The sequence below is a fragment of the Juglans microcarpa x Juglans regia genome, chromosome 5D (genome assembly GCF_004785595.1).
Source record: "Juglans microcarpa x Juglans regia isolate MS1-56 chromosome 5D, Jm3101_v1.0, whole genome shotgun sequence".
Classification (NCBI taxonomy): Eukaryota; Viridiplantae; Streptophyta; class Magnoliopsida; order Fagales; family Juglandaceae; genus Juglans; species Juglans microcarpa x Juglans regia.
In genome coordinates, this window is record NC_054602.1 from 892,239 (window position 1) to 912,560 (window position 20,322).

Below are 20,322 nucleotides of genomic sequence, written 5' to 3' on the forward strand. Positions count from 1 at the left end.
ACAGTGACAGAGGTAAAAGTTATATGGAGAGAATATATGTACGGTTTAGAGAGAGAGGGAAAGAGAGAGTAAAAAAAGAGAGAGAGAGAGGTGTGAGAGAATGAGTTTGAGAGGGGTAGAGAGAGACACGGAGGACTGTGAGAGAGAGATAGAGGTACCGGGGGAAGGAAAAGCAAGAAAAAAAAAAAAAAAAAGGAGAAGAAGGGGGGTGGGGCGCTGAGTTATTACAAAGAGTTTGTGGAATCACGCACATAAGTAGAGATGGTGTAGAAGGTCTGCAAAAACGAAAGCACCGAGAGTACAAATGCAGCCAACGCTGAAATAAACGACCATGGGGTGTCAAACTATGTATACTTGAAGCTCGCCCACTGCACGTGGAAGCTATTCTGATCATACTCGTGCACATCATTAAACAGTTTGGACAAGTAACACCGATCAATATCAATCACAACTTCCTTGCCCATGTTGTTGATGAAGCGCGCAACTTCACCTTCAGTCCCGTAATAATTCTCAATGATGTTGCGTTCACAAAGGTACTCCACATCCTTGGCAGTGTTCACGAGGCAGTTTAAGAAAGTAGCGTAAGTGGTAACGTGCTTGAAGCGGTTTTTATGGCATTGCTCGAACGCCACGCAGTTTAGCAAGAAAGAACTCATGAAGTCGTCGATGGTTATACTGGGCATCTCTATCACACCGTGCTTGAATCCCACAACCAAGAAGCTCTCCGACTTACCCGGACTAAGCTTAATCCCAGAACGGCGGAGTTTCGAGACGGGTTGAATAATATGGGTGGACGTAGAATTACCCTCTTGTGGTGGAAGTTCACGATCGGGTGGTATAAAACTTGAACGAACCAAGTCCAACAAATGCAAGCCTTTGAGATTGTGGCACCTTTCTATGACTTCTTCGGATCTTTGCATTGCGTTGTTGCAGAATCGCATAGCGAGCAAGGACAATGATGGACCAGATTCAGACATTTTGGAAATCTCAAATAGCTTTTCTAAAACAAAGAGCGGGATTTGATTCTCAAGTCGTAAAAAATCCCTGTAGAAAAATGGTAATATCCACACCATGGTGGCAAGAGGGTCCTCCCCTCCAAAAAGTCTGGGATTGTTGACCTTTCGGAACAACTCGATTATAAAACAACCATCGAGAACCATCATTTCGAGGAATTCTTTGGAGCAGAGATGAATAATTTGAGAATAACAGTCTCTGGCATCCTTTTCAAGTGGGGTTATGCTTCCCAAATAGTCCTCTAAGTTTCTACCAATGGTCCGAGTCCTGGAGAGCAAGGACCGGAGGTACTGCCACTTTGCTCCTCGATCATCTGGAGGTGAGGCTCTCCTCGGTGGTAGGGCCCGTGGAGACAATGCGAGGCTGGTAAGACATGCCGTTAATGTCGACGTAGCTTTGGGGGACTCTGAAGATGCAGCATGTGTTTTTCCCGGCGGCTGTGCTGAGTAACCGTGGGATGATCTTGGAGAGCCTGTCTTGCATCGTGTCTTCTTGACGTTCCTTGTCGGGCACCCAAATATCGACGGCATGATTACTGTCTTCTACTTCCACAGAATTGCTTGCCATCGTAGATTTTGTTTTTCTTTGATAATGGGTCATGAACTTGAAGCTGCATGTGGCGTGTGGCCCTGTATACCATGGGATTTAGGAGGAAACTTCGTGAGGGTCAACGGTTTCTTCTCCGCAGTAATGAACCGGGTTTAATTTCGATTGGCATCGACTGCAGTCGGTGCAATTAATCCAGTATTCTTTTTTGGTTGCATTTTCATTTGTCAGAAGAAAAATATAAAAAAATAAAGTTGCGTTTTTCTTTTTAATTTATTGGTTATGACAAATGGATGTTGATTGGGCTGAGATCGTAGATCTGGTATCTCTCCTAATATTTTGAAAATGTGAAGCAACAGAAATAAAGTTGTTTTTGATCCATTCAAAATGTAGGGATATTATATCTAATGTGGTGGTGTGCCTAAGGTGGACCATATGATGTGAACAAAATGGGGTCTTCCACTCAGCAGGTTTCTGAACTGATCATTCCAGTATGTGTTTAATGTCTTCTAAAAGGCTCTTTGGCTGCCATGTTCTATTGTTTTAACATTTATCACAAGGAAAATTAATGTATTACTACATGTGATTCGTGTTAAACAAACCCATATCTCAAACAGGTAAAATTATTATTTGTTTCAAAAGTCTAAATTGATGGGATATGGTGTAAAGTTAAGGTTGGAAATCATTAATATCGGGCTGGTTTGGTTACACAAAATTAAACTATCACTTCTCATCCCATCATTATAACTTTCTAAAATTTAACATAAAATATAATAAACAATTTAATTTTTTCAAATCTTAAAACAAAATTATATTAAAAAATTATATTATAACAATATTTGATTCAACTTTTAATAAAATATCTCATCTCATATGAACTGCGTAACTAAACGAGATTGTGTTTGAAATCAAAATCTCTTTTCTAATATTATATAAAATTATTACTTATTTAAAATTTAAATAGATAAAAAATATATAGATTTAATTATTTATATTATATTATTAACCAAACCAATCATTCATATTTTTACTATAATGAGAATTGCCACCTTAAAACACCAAAAGTTTCTCAGATCATTGCCTCTTGTTTTCATCGTTCTTAAGTAAGTTATGATTAGGATGTTTGTTATTTGGTGGGCAGGAATTCAGGATCAATGTTGACGAACATCATATCCCTGTTCCTGTTTAATAAACCCCGGCCCACCGACCCACAACCACAGGCCAAGTCATGTGAATTAATTTACGCCCCTTGTAATATCAGCCATTCAGCACCTTAAACCGGTCCCACCACCCACAGATAAAGGCATCAACTGGGGCAGGTTGCATGCTACGTTTGCATCTGCCTACTTAAATGAATACTTATCCGATGAATAAATAAATATAGATAGAAGTTACTATTAAAAGTAGTTATTTTATATATATAATATGATATTATTTAGATCACATATTTTTTAAATCTAAAATAAAAAAAATGGAGAATTAAAAATAGTTATATAATGAGTATAAGCATGTACTGCTATAATAATTTTTCCTTAACATTACTCCTTATCCAATACCTTGGTCAATAATCAGTATCTGTCACCAAGTCAGGGCGGGTAGAATATTATTTTACCTATTTGGATACACCCGAATTTATGGGCTCTGGATTGGATTGGAAAAAAAATCCGATCCAGATTTGCAACATTATATGAAATGACATCAATTTTTTTATTTTAATTTTATAAAATATATTTATAATTATAATATTTCTCATATTGAGTAATGTTAAATAAATTATTAGAATATACAAGTTCAACGTATTTTTTTTGAAAAAAAATGAAATTTATTATTAAAAAAATAATTTTTTCACATGAATCATAAATTTATTTATTTTTATAAAATAAGTATACAAGATTTACACATCTTAAAACTATAAATATAATTTCTCTAAAATAATTTTAAAATGACATAATATATGAAATTATTAGGAGTTTATTTTTATAAAATCTAAAATATTTTTAAAAATTTTCATTTCATCTCATCTTATCATTACACTTTTTCAAATCCCCATACAAAATTCTCTTCTCATCATTATGCATTTTTTGGAAGTGAGATAAGAATTTTGTATTTTATTTAAAAGTTTAAAATATTATGTTTTAATATTATTATTGTTTTGGGATTTAAAAAAATTGAATTGTTTATTATATTTTGTATGGAGATTTGAAAAATATGTAATGATGAGATGAAATGAGATAAGAATTTTGTGTCTCATCCCACCCCCAAACCTGCCAAGTTAGCAATGACAATTTATTTTTTCCTTTTTTTTTTTATCTAAACATTTGAATTTGGACAAACGGATATTCTATACATATATATATATATATCGTTTGTTTTCGTAGATGAGATAAGTTAAGATAAAAGTTAAAAATTGAATAAAATATTGTTAGAATATTTTTTTTAATATTTTTTTTATTTTAGGATTTGAAAAAGTTGAAATATTGTTTATTTTATTTTGTATGGGAATTTGATAAAATTGTAATGATTAGATGAGATGGGATGAAAAATTTTGTACAAGTGAACGAGGCCTTAGAGATAGACGAAGAGCTTATTCTCTTAAATTTTTCTATTTTTGTATTAGGGGAAAGGGATGGAGAGCTTATGAAGCTGAACTTCCGGCGCGAGTTAAAGATAAATAGAATAATCTTTTTCTGAAGGAAAAATCTAATTGTAAACGATTATGCACACTAATACGCACACTCATTTAATATAATTGGTCAGAAAGTAGATTTTATTAAAAACAGTGCTAATTTGAATTTAGAATGTGAAGACAACAATATTAGTACGCAGATTGATATGCAAACTTGTTTGTACATAGCAAAACTCTTTCCTGAATGAGACATCCTTCATTCTCATCCAATTCAATACATGGTATAGATTGATTCAAATTATATATAGAAAAAAACGTCACACTCGAATGGTTATAAGATGCATATGGAAGCACGGCCCTACGTTTTTAATATTTATCTCCCCATTTGATTGCAATATTCTAGCTCTATACAGCTTGATTTGTTTTGTGCCTGAATAATTGTCAAGACCTGCATGCAGCATTTTACGTTTATCTCTTACTAGAAGGCTTAAGAAACTTATATGGTAAAGTATATCATACTCCCTGCTGATTGACCATAAATATTTATTGTGTGACCTCTAATTAACAACCTCAAAACAAAGTTGATCTAGATGCAGTACTGCATGTTCGATCTTGTGTTTTACTGTTTCAAATCGTAGTAACACATACACACACACACACACACACACACACATATATATATATATATTTACACACACACACTACTAAGAACAATATTATTGGGGGAAATCATTGAATACTCTGGACTTAGCTAGCTGACCTATCATCATTTTACAGAACAATCTCGTCTAATGGGCTCAGAGAAGTCCTTCCCGATTATGTACTTAGTGATAGGCCCATTACTTACCGATTCTTTTAAGAAGACCGATTATGTATTAATTATTAGTGATAGGGATATTTCTAACAGTTAACCCAATGAGAAAAGCAAGAATCTCTAATGAATCTGTGTGTTACGAGCTCTAGAAATGGAATGTGTGACTGGCGGATCAAGAGGAAAAGTCGCCGGATCAGTCCGGCGTGCTCTACCTATTGTGGAAGAATTTTGATATAGGACGTGGATTATTTAATGAGGATCCCACCTCTACAAACAATTTGTTTGAATATTTTTCAGATACCTCTGTTCATAACTTCCTTCCAAACTTATAACCATATGGGTTTACAAGGAAACGATTACAAGGAAAGTATTACACGGAAATTAAGCAAAACTCAAACATAATTGTAGCTAAATGATTTATTCCCAACAAGGCAAGTCAGCATTTACAAATATTTATTCAAATGCAGCAAAATAGCAGTAAAGTTGCAAGGTTGCCAAAGTTAAGTAAAGTTTCCGTAACACTGTGTCTCTTGTAACGTGTTCCTAAAAGTGTATTTATAAGATTTGGAGGGCATGATATAGAGGAGTTGTTACGCTGAGCACAACAGTTCTCAGGACGATGGTGTACGCGGTCCTTCCGAAGGAGGTGCCTCTGCAGGACTTGTTTCGTCTGCGTGAATCTCTCACGAGATAAGCTCTATCGGATAGAACTATGATTGTCGATCACGATAACTCCAAGGGTCGTCATTTGGTCTGCCAACCGGTGTGTTTTATCTAATTTCGACCCTTCCTTCCCTTCTTTCGTGTGGAGTACTTCTCACATGCACGCACACCTCTTTGATCGCATCTCGACCTTTCCTCTTTTTTGGCGTACAGTACTGTTACGTTTTACCTAACAATCTCATTCTAAGTTTTTCCATTGTGAAGTTTAACCAAAGCTAGCTACATTTGACCCAAAACAAAGAAAAAGGAACAAAAACTAAAGAAGTGAAACACGTTGATGCCATGGATTCCTAAAATAAGGGCCTAATTACAGTAACATTAGGGGAAATGCTAGGGAGCCGGCCGTTTTGGGCTCCCGTTTATTTTGACCGATTGGTTTTTAGTTTTTATTTTTATTCTTTAGTTTTTTTATATTATTTTTTTAATACTTTTAAATATTTTTAAAAAAATAAAAAAATTCACAATATTATTAAACAATATTTTCTTAATTCACTAAGTCAAATAAAACTAAAACACAATAAAAAAAGAAATCGGACAAAATAAACAGGAACCTATCTTTTTTCTAACATTAAGGGTGCGTTTGGTTACCAAACTCACCTTAATTCATCTCAACTCATCATTACAACTTTTTCAAATCCTAATACAAAATATAATAAACAATTCAATTTTTTCAAATTTCAAAATAATAATAATATTAAAAAATAATATTCTAACAATATTTTATCATCACAACTCAACTTAACTCAACTCATTTCAACATCCACACACACCCTAAATATATATTAGAACTCCTCCCACTTATGTAATGGCAATAATATTGATGTCTAGGGCATCGAGATGTGTCCCGACAATGCCTCCGATAAGTGTATTTTACATTTTGTAATTTTGTGTATTTTTTCGAGTATTTTTTAAATCATTTAAATCATTTTAAAAAAGATCACAAATATATTAAAAAATACTTTTTTGACAAAAAAAAAAAAAAAAATCACAATCGGGGATAATATCTCGGTGACCTTAGCTTTTTCCTTGAGGTCTATATATAAGTAGAATATAAAATCATGTGTCGTGGTCCTCATGGGGAAGTAAACACTAAGGTTTAACAGACAAGTCGGGGAAAATACATCCACATAGCGAAATGGCAATGGCAGCAGTCTTTATAATCAACGACAGAAGGATTTTTTTATTTTTAAAGAGAAGGCGATACTTAATTTTATTGATAATCATCGCTTTTAATGAAGAAAAATTGTAATTACAACCAGACACTTAGAATTACAAATAATCATAATGACCAATCAATAGAACTATTATTTAGCCAAATTTAAAAATAAAAAGAGAAAAAAAAAAAAAAAAAAAACCCGTCTGAATGCTTGGAAGATACGTACAAATGTTCAGCAAAATGGAAAATAAAACATTTGTCTTGAAGTCGTGTGGTACTAATGGACCTGAAAATAATGCCTTGTAATTTACACGTACGGCCGGAACCTGATCATGAGCTTCTGAACAGAACATGAAGTGCGGATGAATTTTTTTTTTTTTTTTTCTTTTCTTTTGATTTCCAGATAGCCGAGCCGTGTTATGATCAGTTAAAAGGAGAGTTACCCAAAGGAAAGATGTAGAAGCGGCATTAATATATAATGACGTGGAATAGTACAAATATTTTTGTGTAATTATTCTATATATATCCAACGATCGATGCAACCAGATGCTAGCTGATACTTCCAGGTTGGAATGATATAATATACGACATGATGATCATGACCGAGTGCCCCTGAGGAAAAGGATCGATCTACAATTACTTTTATTTTTTTAATTTTAACATTCACCATATATAGCTAGCCCGTACAAACGTCGGGTCATTAGTAGAAATTAGTCAGCACACGCATGTTCAAGCAATTGCTCTAATCAATTGATAACTACGAGCTCTATAAACGTTACCGTTCTCTTCCCAAAACAAATAAGAAACAAACAGTAACTTTTCTATGTATATATATATATAGCTCTTTAAACGTTAGCGCCAACGGGAGAGATGTGCTATAATTTCTCTATTTCAACAAAACAATGCACTTCCTCATGCAAATCGGATGGTATCCAAATATTCTAGGAAGGGTACGTAATTTAAAATCATGCATGTACGTGAAATATCATACATAACGTCAGTCACTCCATAGAGTCAGGTCCACAGTATTTTCCAAACCGTCCCAATTGAAGCCCTTTTGCATGGCTGGTGGAGTGAGGATCAACCCCTCTGCCATGCTGTCAAGTAATCCCGGCATGTTAAACAACTCCTCCTCATCGAAAAACGATATCCTACAAGTTTTGGGAACCATACCCAAGCATGAGTTGGACAAGGACAGTGAAGAAGATGGTTTTACTTCGTAGGAAGATGTCCCTGCGGCCTCCATAGCAGCACACTGTATATCCCTAATCGAGGATGATGACTTAACGCGTGGTAGGGCACATGCCGCTTCAGGGAAGTTCAAGGAAGCGGACTCTCCCTTGAGAGCTAGGGCAGCAACGTCGTAAGCCCTAGCAGCCATCTCCGGGAGTGAAAAGGTCCCCAGCCAGATACGAGATTTGTTGTTCGGTTGCCTCAGCTCGCAAACCCATTTGCCTTTCCTTTGCCGAACGCCTTTGTAGACCGGGTGGCGCGTCTCCCGGAACTTTTTTCTTCCTGCCTTTCTCTTTTGCTTGCCACTTTGCGCGTGATGATCAGTTTGCCATGAACTAGTCTGTTCCAGTACTAGCGACTGTGAAGTAGTACTCCGTTGGTTGTCCGAGGTTGAAGATGATGGTTCCTCTCCAATAGCCATGAAAATGCCAGAATAGCATACAGATCGAGAGGGAGAGGAGTTTGTACCTTAAATGGAGAAAAGAGTAGCAGTGACGTTGTGAAAATTTTATGGCACGAGGAAGATGCGAGGATCATGTGGAATTTAAAACGTGTTTTGATTGTTGAGACATTTAATATTTCAACACGTGGAAGAGCTGGAAATTCAAAAACCCACGTGGGGAAAAAGGTACATAATACTTTTGTTTCCCAATTAAAAAACATCGTCTGTCCACGCCAAAACCAGGAATTCCTTTAAAAAAAAAAGAGGCACTGAAACGTTGCTAACAAGTGGATTGTTTTTTGATATATTCTTGGGCGAGTTTGACATTCTGGGACAACTTTTTTAGAAAAGCCGGAACGTTCTTGTGCGGTCGTGGGTCCCAATAATTCAGGCAGTTCCAGCTTGCGGCGGACGACCTTTAGTATTTGTCCGACTGTTCACGAGCCTAACAACTAACGTGTCTAATATTGGACTTGGCACGTGGCTGGATCGAAATAAATGAGAGTGATAAAAAGCAAAATGAATAAGGTAGTGGGTACCGTACGATTTTGGCCAGGTTGTCGACGAAAATTTCTCTATTTCCAATCCGATCGACGGGTCATTTCCATTTACTGTGGCTGTGATGGACATAAACAGAACCCTTTTTTCTTTTTTTTTTTAATTTAATTAAGCCCCATTTTGTACGTGCTTCTGCCAACTGAGCTGAACTTGTGATTTGCAACCTGCAAGTAGGTCCGGATTGAAACGGACACTACTTGCATTGGCCCCACCAAACATTGAAGAAAATTTTTAGAAACGATAATCTCGAGTTTTATTTGATAAGACCTCATGTTAGTTAATTTAATTCAAAAAATTAATTTTATATTCCTCGACCCAACAATATATATTGTAACAACATGTTGTCTTTTGAAGACTTGACACTGCGTGAACAATAAAGTAATGAATAAATTAAAGAAACAAACCAATATCAAAGGCATATATGTTTCTTTGTCTTTTCCGACATTTTTTTGGTTGGTTGAGAACTTGTGAGCACCAGCATCAATGAATCTGTCGTGTGAAAAGGAAAACACTATTTTCACTGAAAAAACAATGATTTTTTTTTTTTTTTTCATTCAAAATGAGAGACTAAGGGAGACTGAATGTTGAATTTTGAATAAAATTAAAAAAGATGCAAATTAATCTAAAAAAAGTCACTACTTTTATTATTTAAGAAGGTTGATCATGTAGTTTTTAGGTTTTAGTCAAAGAAAAACTATACTTTGCATCTCATTTGACAAATGTGATTATCAAATGCGGGGCTCTAAAAACAATCCTTAAGTAAAGTCAGAAATTTGGAGAGAGTGACATGGTGAAAAATCGTAACCGGCCGGCATAGAAGCCATGTTTCGACAGTACCGTATATGCACGATATGGCAGTATAGATGGACTATCTTCTCCTTATTAGCTGCATCGGGTCAACAATTTTAAGCTTTAACGTTAGATGGATAGTCCCATCGATCACCAACTAATTAGTCTGCAAAAACTTGTTTTTTCTCGTCTCGTCCCCCCAAATAGATTAGTCGGCAAAGCAGCAAAACCTTGATAATAATGCCTTTTTAGGTGTCGGTCATGAAGAAAATGACAATGCATTGTTAAGCAATATAATTAAGGAACTTCGATTGGCTGTTGGCAGCTGGAAAAGCAATGAAGAAGAAATCCGGCCTACATGATCAACCTCCTTAAAAGAAAACAAATAGTGAAGAGCCTTGCTTAATTTTTACCTTACTGGAGAAGGTCCTCCACTATTTCCCTCCATGTTTTTTTTCCCCTCCTTGTGGATTTACCTGAACATTGTTGGAGCAGATCAACTGATCAAGCCTGCTGCTCTGCCCCACTTTAAATTCAAATACTCCTTGGCCTAACTTGAATGTCACTCGCTCAGAGGATGTTTCTATGGTTAGACTTTTTTTCTGGTTCAATCAAGCATACAATTTAGAACAATCATGTCTTTTAAGTCCAAAACTGATAGAATTAGAAATCATGCATAACATAGTATAATGGATGTTCTGCTTATGCCCCGGGGATGATGAGCAATTTTAGTAATCAATTGCTAAGCATGTTGCTGGAAAAAAGTAGTAAGCTCCCTACAAACAGAGATTCATAGACACCCATGAGCACAGAAAGACCTCCAAGATAGGGGAAAAAAAAAACTCTATACTTACACGTCATGTTTCATTAAGCAAGGATAAATACACCATTCCCCACTACTTACATGCTCCATATACATAGTGCCTGTTACCATCTAAGTCGCATCTTTCTTGCCTTCTTCGGTCTTTTCCTATTTAGCCTATTCCATCCTAGTGCAAGTCAGACTATGCTCCAATGGAAAACCAAATAAAAAATTAAAGAAGAAAGCTGTACCAAAATTCAATTTGAATGTAACCACAGCTCCCATCAATTTCCATTGAGAGAAACTAGTTCCTCAGACAATTCCTGAACCAATAATCCAAAGATAGCCAGCTCAATCTCTAGTGCTGTCTCTCCTGCCTGCTTCTGATTTCTGTTCCACCCTTCAAGCTCTTTTCTTAGATCTTGCTCTACCATCATGTCAATGGTGTTGGATTCCACCTCTTTCCATGATTCCAACCTCTTACAAACCCTATTCACCGCCTCTTCTCTATTATCAAAGGCATCCTGTTCTCTTCTATCCTCAATGATGAGATCTGAAACCAATCTCTTCATGTCCTCTGGGATTCGCCGCAAACTCTGCAAGTGGGATTTGCAGAGGACTTCCATAAAAAACCTATCAACATTCTCTTCTCTGCATGATGCTTCCAGCTCATCTTCAATTTCATCTTCTTCCACTAGGTCATCATCATTATGCTCATAGTCATCATCCTCTTCTTGTTCTAACATTCTTTTCTCAAGCTCAATTGGATCTAATCCAGCCAATTTCTCAAATCTACGAAGCTTGTGCAATAGCTGCTGCTTTGCTCCTGCAAATATCCAACAGGCAAACAAAAGGCAAATCATAATAAATCACTTGCTTTATGATTCATAAACTTTGGCACTAGTTTTGTGATGAATTTGCATTAAACTGCTACTTTAAATCTACAAGTTGATTTAGTTCAATACAGGTAACGGCCAAGCTACTATACCGTAGCCGTATCAAGCCTATACCATTCTCCATTCCATCACAAACAGGGAAGAAAAGGTTTATTTAGATATCTTTCGCAAATTATACATGAATTGATTCAAAGAGTAAGAGAATAGATCGCATGGCATAGATATATATATACCCAATAAATCACTTTGGACAAGACTACTGAACAATGGACAACTCATAAACATGAAACAAAAAAAAAAAAAAAAAAAATACAGAAACCAGGACTTTTCTTTTGTGATAAGTATATCAGTTTGAAAAAGGAGAGAAATACAATTGCTCGAGCATTCTCCTGAAGAAACAGGAGGAAAATACGGAGTATTTGCACTTCTGTTCTTGAAATCCAAAGTATTTGCACTTTATAAGCAATAGACTAAGTTTATATGATTTGTTAAAAAGGATGTAGTAAATTCAACAAGAACATTGTAAATTTAGTGAATCTCAATTCAGTACCAGTTTGCAGCATAGTCCAAATTTTAAATTCAACTTACTGTGCTTGAGTTTCACACTACAATTGACTGACTCTATCTGTACTATAATTGTGCATTTTAAGTTGTAACTGACAATCAGGACAAATCAAGTACAAGAGAGGTTCAGTTCCAACAAAGTACAAGAGAATTAAGACAGTTGCCACTCTCATAACTAAAGTCATGCCACCGATAAGTAACATTGACAGCGAAAACAATATTGAAGGGACCTATGATGACAATCTAACAGTAAATATAGAGTCACAAAAGAAGTTAAAAGTATGAAAAAGAACAACTAATTCTTGGGTTTTGAGCCTCAATTTTCCTATCAGAACGAACTTAACGACCACAAGCTTTCACACCACAGACTGATCGATGTACAAAGGCTTAAACAAGTATGTCTATAAGACTGTTGAAGGAAAATAAATACTTGGGAGATATCAAGAATAAGGGAAAGTCGGTTCCTAAAGGTATATGAGAAACATCTGCGACCCCTTTCGGGTATTACTGTATTTTTTGTGCCCCATTGCTGCAACACATCAGTATGGCAATGACCTCATTTAATAAATGCTTTCAAGAAAGTTTAGGCAACGGTTAAATGCTTGAACCATGAACAAACGAGAGGTACCAAATTGTATGCACTAAAGTTCAAATGAATTTGGTTAACAATTGCACGGTCCCATCCAATTAATTGAAGAGACTCCTACAATTAATACAAACCTCCTACCATCAAAGATGGGTCACATATGATGTTAAAACTTTGGCAGTGTCCATTTTGTCGATCAAATTAAGTCACATTAACGAGCCTACGAGAGTTGTCACATACCCAATGACCAAAACTGTTGAATTCTGTAACTTCAAGATTGAGAGAACAAAGAACTTGAAATTCAAAGAAAAGATTGAGAGCAAATTCAATCATCTATCTGTTAGTTCCCGTAATTGAATCTCTATTTACATTTACATCATTTCTATTTATAGACACGTATGCTAACTAACTTAACTGTACAAAAGATATTTGCTTAGCACTCTAACTATTTATCTCATTTTCATTTGAACTAAATTTCACTGTCATATCTTCTCTGTTTAGCTTCCCTTGACTTCAACTCCAATTCTCTGTTTAGCTTCCCTTGACTTCAACTCCAAAGCTTCAATTTGAGTTTGTATATTCCAACACCCCCCCTCAAGATGGGAATGGATATTGATCATTCCTATCTTGCGGATCAGATGGTGGAAACTAAGGGAACCAAGTGGTTTAGTTAGAATGTCTGCCAGCTGATGTTTGGATGGAATGTGAATGATCTTGATCAAACCTTCTTGCAATTTTTCTCGGACCAAATGGCAGTCTAGTTGAATGTGCTTTGTTCTCTCATGTTGGACAGGGTTTGATGCAATATCAGAAGCTGGTTTGCTGTCTGTATAAAGCAAAATAGCTTGTGGATGAGGAACCTTGAAGTCTGCTAGCAAGTAGATCAACCATTGTAGTTCACAAGTAGTAGTTGCTAGGGCTCTGTATTCAGATTCAGCTGAGGATCGACTAACTGTTGGCTGTTTCTTTGATTTCCATGATATAAGAGAGTCACCAAGAAACACTGTGAAGCCAGTAATGCTCTTTCTGGTGTCAAGACAGCCACCCCAATCACTATCTGAGTAGGCTTTTAGATGAAGAGGGGAATGTGCAGACAGAAAAATCCCTTGGCCTGGTGTTGCTTTGATATACCTGAGGACCCTTTCAGCAGCTTGAAGATGATTGCGACTAGGATTAGCCATGAACTGACTTAGTGCTTGTACTGAATAGGATAGATCAGGTCTAGTTATAGTGAGGTACAATAATCTACCCACTAATCTTCTGTATTGTGCAGGATCTGTCAAAAGAGGAGATGAGTCATTTACACTCAACTTTAGTGTAGACTCCATAGGAAATGCCACAGGTTTACAACCTAAAAAACCACTATCTTGCAAGATATCTAAGGCATATTTTCGTTGGCATAAGGTTATGCCTTTGGTTGATCGAGCCACTTCTATCCCCAAAAAATACTTTAGTTCTCCCAAGTCTTTGATAGTGAAAGAGTTATGTAAGAACTTTTTGACAGTGACTATATCATCAAGATTATTAGAAGCAAGAATCACATCATCAACATAAATCAAGAGAGCTATAAAACTGTTTGAATTATGCTTGATGAATAGAGAGGAATCAGACTTCCCTTGAATAAAACCAAATTGAAGTAGAGAAGATGACAGTTTGGAAAACCATTGTCTTGAGGCCTGCTTTAGACCATATAGGCTCTTTTTGAGTTTGCAAACTCTCGGATCAGTTGGTGAAGAATACCCTGGTGGTAGTTGCATATACACCTCTTCATTTAAATCTCCATGGAGAAAAGCATTGTTTACATCAAGTTGATGTAAATGCCAATTCTTAATTGCAGCAATGGATAACATTGTTCTCACTGTTGTCATTTTAGCTACAGGTGAGAATGTGTCAAAGTAATCAAGGCCTTCTTGTTGGGTGTAGCCTTTTGCTACTAATCTAGCCTTGTATCTATCAATCGTGCCATCAGCTTTGAATTTAACACGATATACCCACTTACATCCAATTGCAATTTTATTTGGAGGTAATATTGCAAGTTCCCATGTTTTATTTAATTCAAGAGCTTTGATCTCATTTAACATGGCTGCTTGCCAATGTGGATAAGAATTGGCTTGTTTGAAAGTCTTAGGTTCAAAAGTAGATGACAAAGCAGAAGTAAAAGCTGCATGTCTAGGTGACAATTTATGTGTTGAAATGAAATGAGCAAGAGGGTATGGCTTACCAGAAGAAGGGATGCAGCAGCTGAAAGATTTTTGAGTTGTTGAAGTAGATTGAGCCGTATTACCACAATGAAAATGCTGCAAATATGAAGGAGGATTCCTTATTCTTTCAGATCTTCGAAGGCTTACAATTACAGGATTAATCTGTGAAGTAACAGGTGCTGGAATTTCAGAAGATGGATTTTGTGAAGTTATAGATTCTGGAACTTCAGAAAATTGATTTTGTGAAGTAGTAGTTTCTGGAATTGCAGAATGTGGATTTGGTGGATTAATGGGTACTGTGAAGTCATGCATTTGAGGAAAATCAGGGAAGACAAAAGGTGTATGAGTAAAGTTTGGAATAGAAGGAAAGACATTCTCATGAAATATGACATTTCTGGAAACAAAGATTTTAAGAGTAAGGAGGTCAAGCACTTTATATCCTTTGATATTTGGTGGGTAACCAAGAAACAAGCATTTTGAGGCTCTTGGATGAAATTTACTTCGACTGGTATGGATTGTGCTGGCAAAACATAAACAGCCAAAGGCTTTAAGATAGTTATATGCAGGAGATTTGTGAAAAAGGAGAGCATATGGTGTGTTATTATCTAGCACAGATGAGGGGGTTCGATTTATGAGATGTGTTGCTGTTAATACACATTCAGTCCAGTATGTTAAAGGCAGTTTAGATTGAAAAAGGAGAGCTCTAGCAACATTTAACAAATGCTGATGCTTTCTTTCAACTCTACCATTTTGCTCAGGGGTTTCTACACAAGATAGCTGATGTATTATACCATTTTCTTGATAGAAAGAAGGCATATTGAATTCTTGGCCATTGTCTGTTCTAAATGTTTGTATTTGAGTATCAAACTGAGTTTGAACATATGCAATGAAGTTGGCTAGTAAAACTCGAGTTTCTGATTTAGCTTTCATAAGAAAAACCCAAGTAAAACGTGTATGATCATCCACAATGGTAAGAAAGAATTTATAGCCAGAATGAGAGATAGTGGAGAATGGACCCCAAATGTCACAATGCACTAATTGAAAAGCTTTATTGGAATTGCTTTGTGATACAGGAAAAGACAGTTTCTTTTGTTTTGCTAGAGGACAGATCTCACAAATATGTTTGTGAGATAGTTTTACAGAAGAATCAATAGAACTAATGAGTTTTAGTTTGGCAGAAGATAAATGTCCCAACCGAAAATGCCACATGTTAGGACTAATGGTAGATGAGTTAGCCAAGAAAGAGCTGTTTGAATCAGGAATTTCCTTCTGTGTATCAGCAGAAAAATTGATGAGGTGGTATAGACCATTTCTGACTTCAGCAAGCCCAATCATCCTCCATTTGCTGAGGTCCTGCAATACACATTTAGATTGAAAGAAAAACAAGGCAACAGAATTTTCTTTAGTCAATCTGGAAGCAGAAATGAGATTGACATGAAAAGAGGGAACATAAAGAGCATTGTGTAGAATTAAATCAGGGGAGACTTTAACAGTACCAGTAAAACTGATAGGAACTGAGTGACCATTTGGTAAATGGACTGAAGAGGGTTTGTTTGGGATTTTTATCGATGTGAACAGATGAGGAGAACAGATCATGTGATCTGTTGCTCCAGTATCTAATATCCAAGGAGAGATGTGATTATTACCTGATGTAGAGGCAGTGTTAACTGCAGGATTAGGATTGATAGGAGAAGTGGATAGGCTATTTGCAAGAGTGATCAAATTCTGTATTTGCTCTTGAGAAAAAAACATAGCTGGGTTGTTTAAGTTTTGCTCCATAGAAGATGCAATGTTTGCATTGGGCAATCGTGTAGAATTAATTCTCTTTCCTCGAGGCCCTTTCCATCCTGGTGGATAGCCTATAAGCTGGAAACACTTATCTACAAGATGTCCAGAGAATCCACAATGGGAACAGATGACATCTGATTTTCCTTTGACTTTGCTGAACTTAATAGCATTCGAATAAGTTTGTGTATATGGTTGTGCAGCAGCCATAGCATGAGAATCAAGGGGGATAGGTGCTGCATTAGTTAAGGAACGTTGGCTCTCTTCTTGTATCAATAAAGAGAAAACCTTGCCCATTGATGGTAATGGAGAAAGAAGCAATAGTTGGCTTCGAATTGCTGAAAAAGAATCATGCAGACCAATCAAGAATTTCATGATATAGTCAGCTTGTTGTTGATCAGCAAGGTTCTTCAACACAGCACAGGTACACTTTTCCAAGAATCCACAATTACAAGTTGGAAGGGGACGGTAACTAATGTATTCATCCCATAGTGCTTTGAAAACACTAAAATACTCAGTGATTGAATTTGAGCCCTGAGAAATAGAGCTTAAGGATTTTTCCAAGGCAAATACTCTTGGACCATCACTACGCAGGTATCGAATTTTTAATTCGTTCCAGATATCAGCAGCAGTGTTGAAATAAAGAAGGCTACCTCGAATCTCCTTTGCAATGGAGTTCATTAGCCAAGAAAGCACAAGATTGTTGGCCCGTAACCAAGCAGTCTTAAGTCGAGAGTTGGTAGAACTAGGTTGAGGCAAACTCCCATCGATGAAGGCAACTTTGTTCTTGACTGTGAGAGCAATTGTGATGGACCGACTCCAAGCCACATAGTTGTCACCAGAAAAAATTTCAGATACAAGAAGAGCTCCAGGATTATCAGATGGATGCAGGTAGTAGTAACTTGAGGAATCATCAGATGGATTCCCCAAAGGAAGCGAAGAATTTTCAGAAGAATTATGAGAGGATTCTGCCATAGAAGCAGAAGAAAGAAATCCAGAATTGTGTAAAGAAAATCAAGAAAGCAGCGGAATGTTTATGGACGATGATACCATGTTGAATTCTGTAACTTCAAGATTGAGAGAACAAAGAACTTGAAATTCAAAGAAAAGATTGAGAGCAAATTCAATCATCTATCTGTTAGTTCCCGTAATTGAATCTCTATTTACATTTACATCATTTCTATTTATAGACACGTATGCTAACTAACTTAACTGTACAAAAGATATTTGCTTAGCACTCTAACTATTTATCTCATTTTCATTTGAACTAAATTTCACTGTCATATCTTCTCTGTTTAGCTTCCCTTGACTTCAACTCCAATTCTCTGTTTAGCTTCCCTTGACTTCAACTCCAAAGCTTCAATTTGAGTTTGTATATTCCAACAAAAACACAAGTGCCCGTTCAACCTACAATCTTTCAATGGATCCCACCTAGATACTAATTCAACCATGACCATCAAATATTACTGTACCAGACGATAAGGTTGTCACCAAGCAAAAGCAACTAGTACAATTTTAATAAAAGTTCATTGATAATGACCACACAACCAACAAAGAATGGAACAAAAGTTCAATAATTTAGGACGAATTTATAACTTGTTACATACTTTGTACAATGGCATAGCTGCATTCGTGATCAAAACTGCCCTCCTCGTGCTCGTCCTCGTCCATGTCGTCATTGTCATGTCTATCGTCATCGTCCTCGAATGGAGGGTCCAATACAGACACTGGACTGCACTGCTCCTTCTCTTCCACTTCTTGGAATTTTTCGAGAGTCCCCGATTCAGAAATCTCTTTTTCCTATTAGAATTCATAACTACGTTAATTAAGACATTAACAATTTTCACAATTGAGCCACAATTTTTTTTGCTGAAGTTGTCATCTGAATTTCGTTGGTAAATTTAGATCAAGACCCGGATCATAATTCTTGGTTGTTGACTTCTATCCCCAAGCTTTAGCAAATAAAGCAAAAAAACAATATTCAAGAAAAAGGAATGTCGGAGTTTATTACTGGTAACAAAGAAACAAAAAGGGATTTGTCATTTTCGGAAAAATAATTAGCTAATATAGAGAGATTCGCACGTCGAAGACTTCGACTGGAGTTAGAAGCTTAAATGACATATATAGCCCTTAAAATGGCCTAGTCATTGACAGTTATGATTTACGAGTAACATTTTTGCTGTACTATTGTCATTGATGGCAACATTCCGGCCAACTTCGAAGGATGTGGACAATGTTGCCGACAATTCACAAACCGAGTCAATTGGTACAGTCCAACGCGCACAATATTTTTGTAGGGTAAATTGGGTAATTTCCACCGTGAAATAAAGTAAGAGGCAAAAGAATTCGCGTTAAAAAAGAAAAGACAAACCTCTCTTTTGTGACGACTAGGGATACCGCAGGTGACGTGAACTCCGGGGTCCGACGACCGAGCGATGGACTTCTTTGGAGCACGAAACGGAAAGGGCTTTCGCAAAATTGTTTGTCGCAGCAAGAGAAATCTGCATCTTCTCTCCGTTTGGTTAACAATTCAATGACTTCAGAGTCCACGGATTGGCTACTACTTGAGAAATCGAGGTCCAAAGACCTTTCCTCGTTACTTTCTGACCAAATCGCACTACTAGGCCTACCATTACAAGAACAAGAATAGGTTGTCTCACTGGCACTTTTATCGGAAGCACTTTTTTCCTCCATGGCCACTGTTTTTTTGTGCATTCTTTTCAGGTTTTCGTTGGAAGTTCGGCAAACTGATGAATCCCATTTCAGAATGTCCTTCACTGAGACGTTAATTCTATCGCCTTCAATCTCGCGATTTCTGCCCCAATGGGTCAGTCTCTTTACTATTGACCCAAATAAACCAAATCCATGGTTTTTGTTTTGGGTTTTGGATTTTGAAGCTGATGACTGTTTCTGAATTCTCAGAGAAGCTTCAAGAAGAATAGCTGCCGTTTTGGCAGGAATGTGGAGGAAAATGGCATTTGGGCTTCTACAAGGGCTCTTGGCCGGAGATGAAAATTCGAAGAGTGGAGATTTCCTGAGGTCCGGGGAGTCGTGGAAGGAGAGAAAGCAAGCGTTTTTGCAGAAGCTTCCAGGAAAGCTCGGCGTTTTGGATATGGATTTTCGTTTCTTGACAGCTTGTAACTGGGTCTTGGGTGAAGGCCCTTTGAGCCGGCAGCGTCTGTCAGCAATGTAGTTCTTGAGAAGGAATGGCTCTTGGTCTTCTTCCAGGAGCTCGTGTAAGTGCTTTTGAGCCATCATTCAGAGTCTGAAAGAACGCGGATATTGGCAAAAAAAGAAAATGTATTTGAAACCTGATTACAGAAGAAAGCTTGCAACTTTCGGCAACATGAAATAGTTGAAGAGATTTCAACTGAAGTGGAAGTTCCGAAGGGGAGGACCGAGGTTGGGGGGGAGCTTGGTAACAAATATACCGCAGAGAGAGAGAGAGAGAGGAAAGAATACGGAGACTTCCCGATTCAAATCTGATTGGTATACAACTTCGGGGCAAGGCAGTGTGATAAACAAATTATTATAAAATAATGGATACAAACATGGACAAAAGGTTAAAACTTGGCAGCAGATTGTAG

General features: G+C 36.7%; 3 protein-coding genes and 1 pseudogene across 3 annotated transcripts; all 4 read right to left on the bottom strand.

Moving 5' to 3' along the window:
• Positions 1-224: 224 nt before the first annotated feature.
• On the bottom strand, positions 225-1,587 carry LOC121264707 (annotated as a pseudogene).
• Positions 1,588-7,726: 6,139 nt separating this feature from the next.
• On the bottom strand, positions 7,727-8,570 carry LOC121265457 (dehydration-responsive element-binding protein 1B-like). The gene has a single exon (XM_041169097.1). It carries the CDS (start codon positions 8,531-8,533, stop codon positions 7,877-7,879), a length of 657 nt encoding a protein of 218 aa, XP_041025031.1. The 5' UTR covers positions 8,534-8,570; the 3' UTR covers positions 7,727-7,876.
• A 2,165-nt stretch (positions 8,571-10,735) lies between these two features.
• LOC121265460 lies at positions 10,736-19,237 on the bottom strand. The gene is made up of 3 exons (XM_041169099.1): positions 19,107-19,237; positions 18,343-18,535; positions 10,736-11,529 (listed from the first exon to the last, which is right to left on the bottom strand). The coding sequence occupies exons 2-3, from the start codon at positions 18,404-18,406 to the stop codon at positions 10,988-10,990; spliced, it is 606 nt and encodes a 201-aa protein (XP_041025033.1). The 5' UTR covers positions 18,407-18,535; positions 19,107-19,237; the 3' UTR covers positions 10,736-10,987.
• Positions 18,654-19,990, bottom strand: LOC121264708. The gene is made up of 2 exons (XM_041167996.1): positions 19,107-19,990; positions 18,654-18,687 (listed from the first exon to the last, which is right to left on the bottom strand). The coding sequence occupies exons 1-2, from the start codon at positions 19,988-19,990 to the stop codon at positions 18,654-18,656; spliced, it is 918 nt and encodes a 305-aa protein (XP_041023930.1).
• Positions 19,991-20,322: the final 332 nt, after the last annotated feature.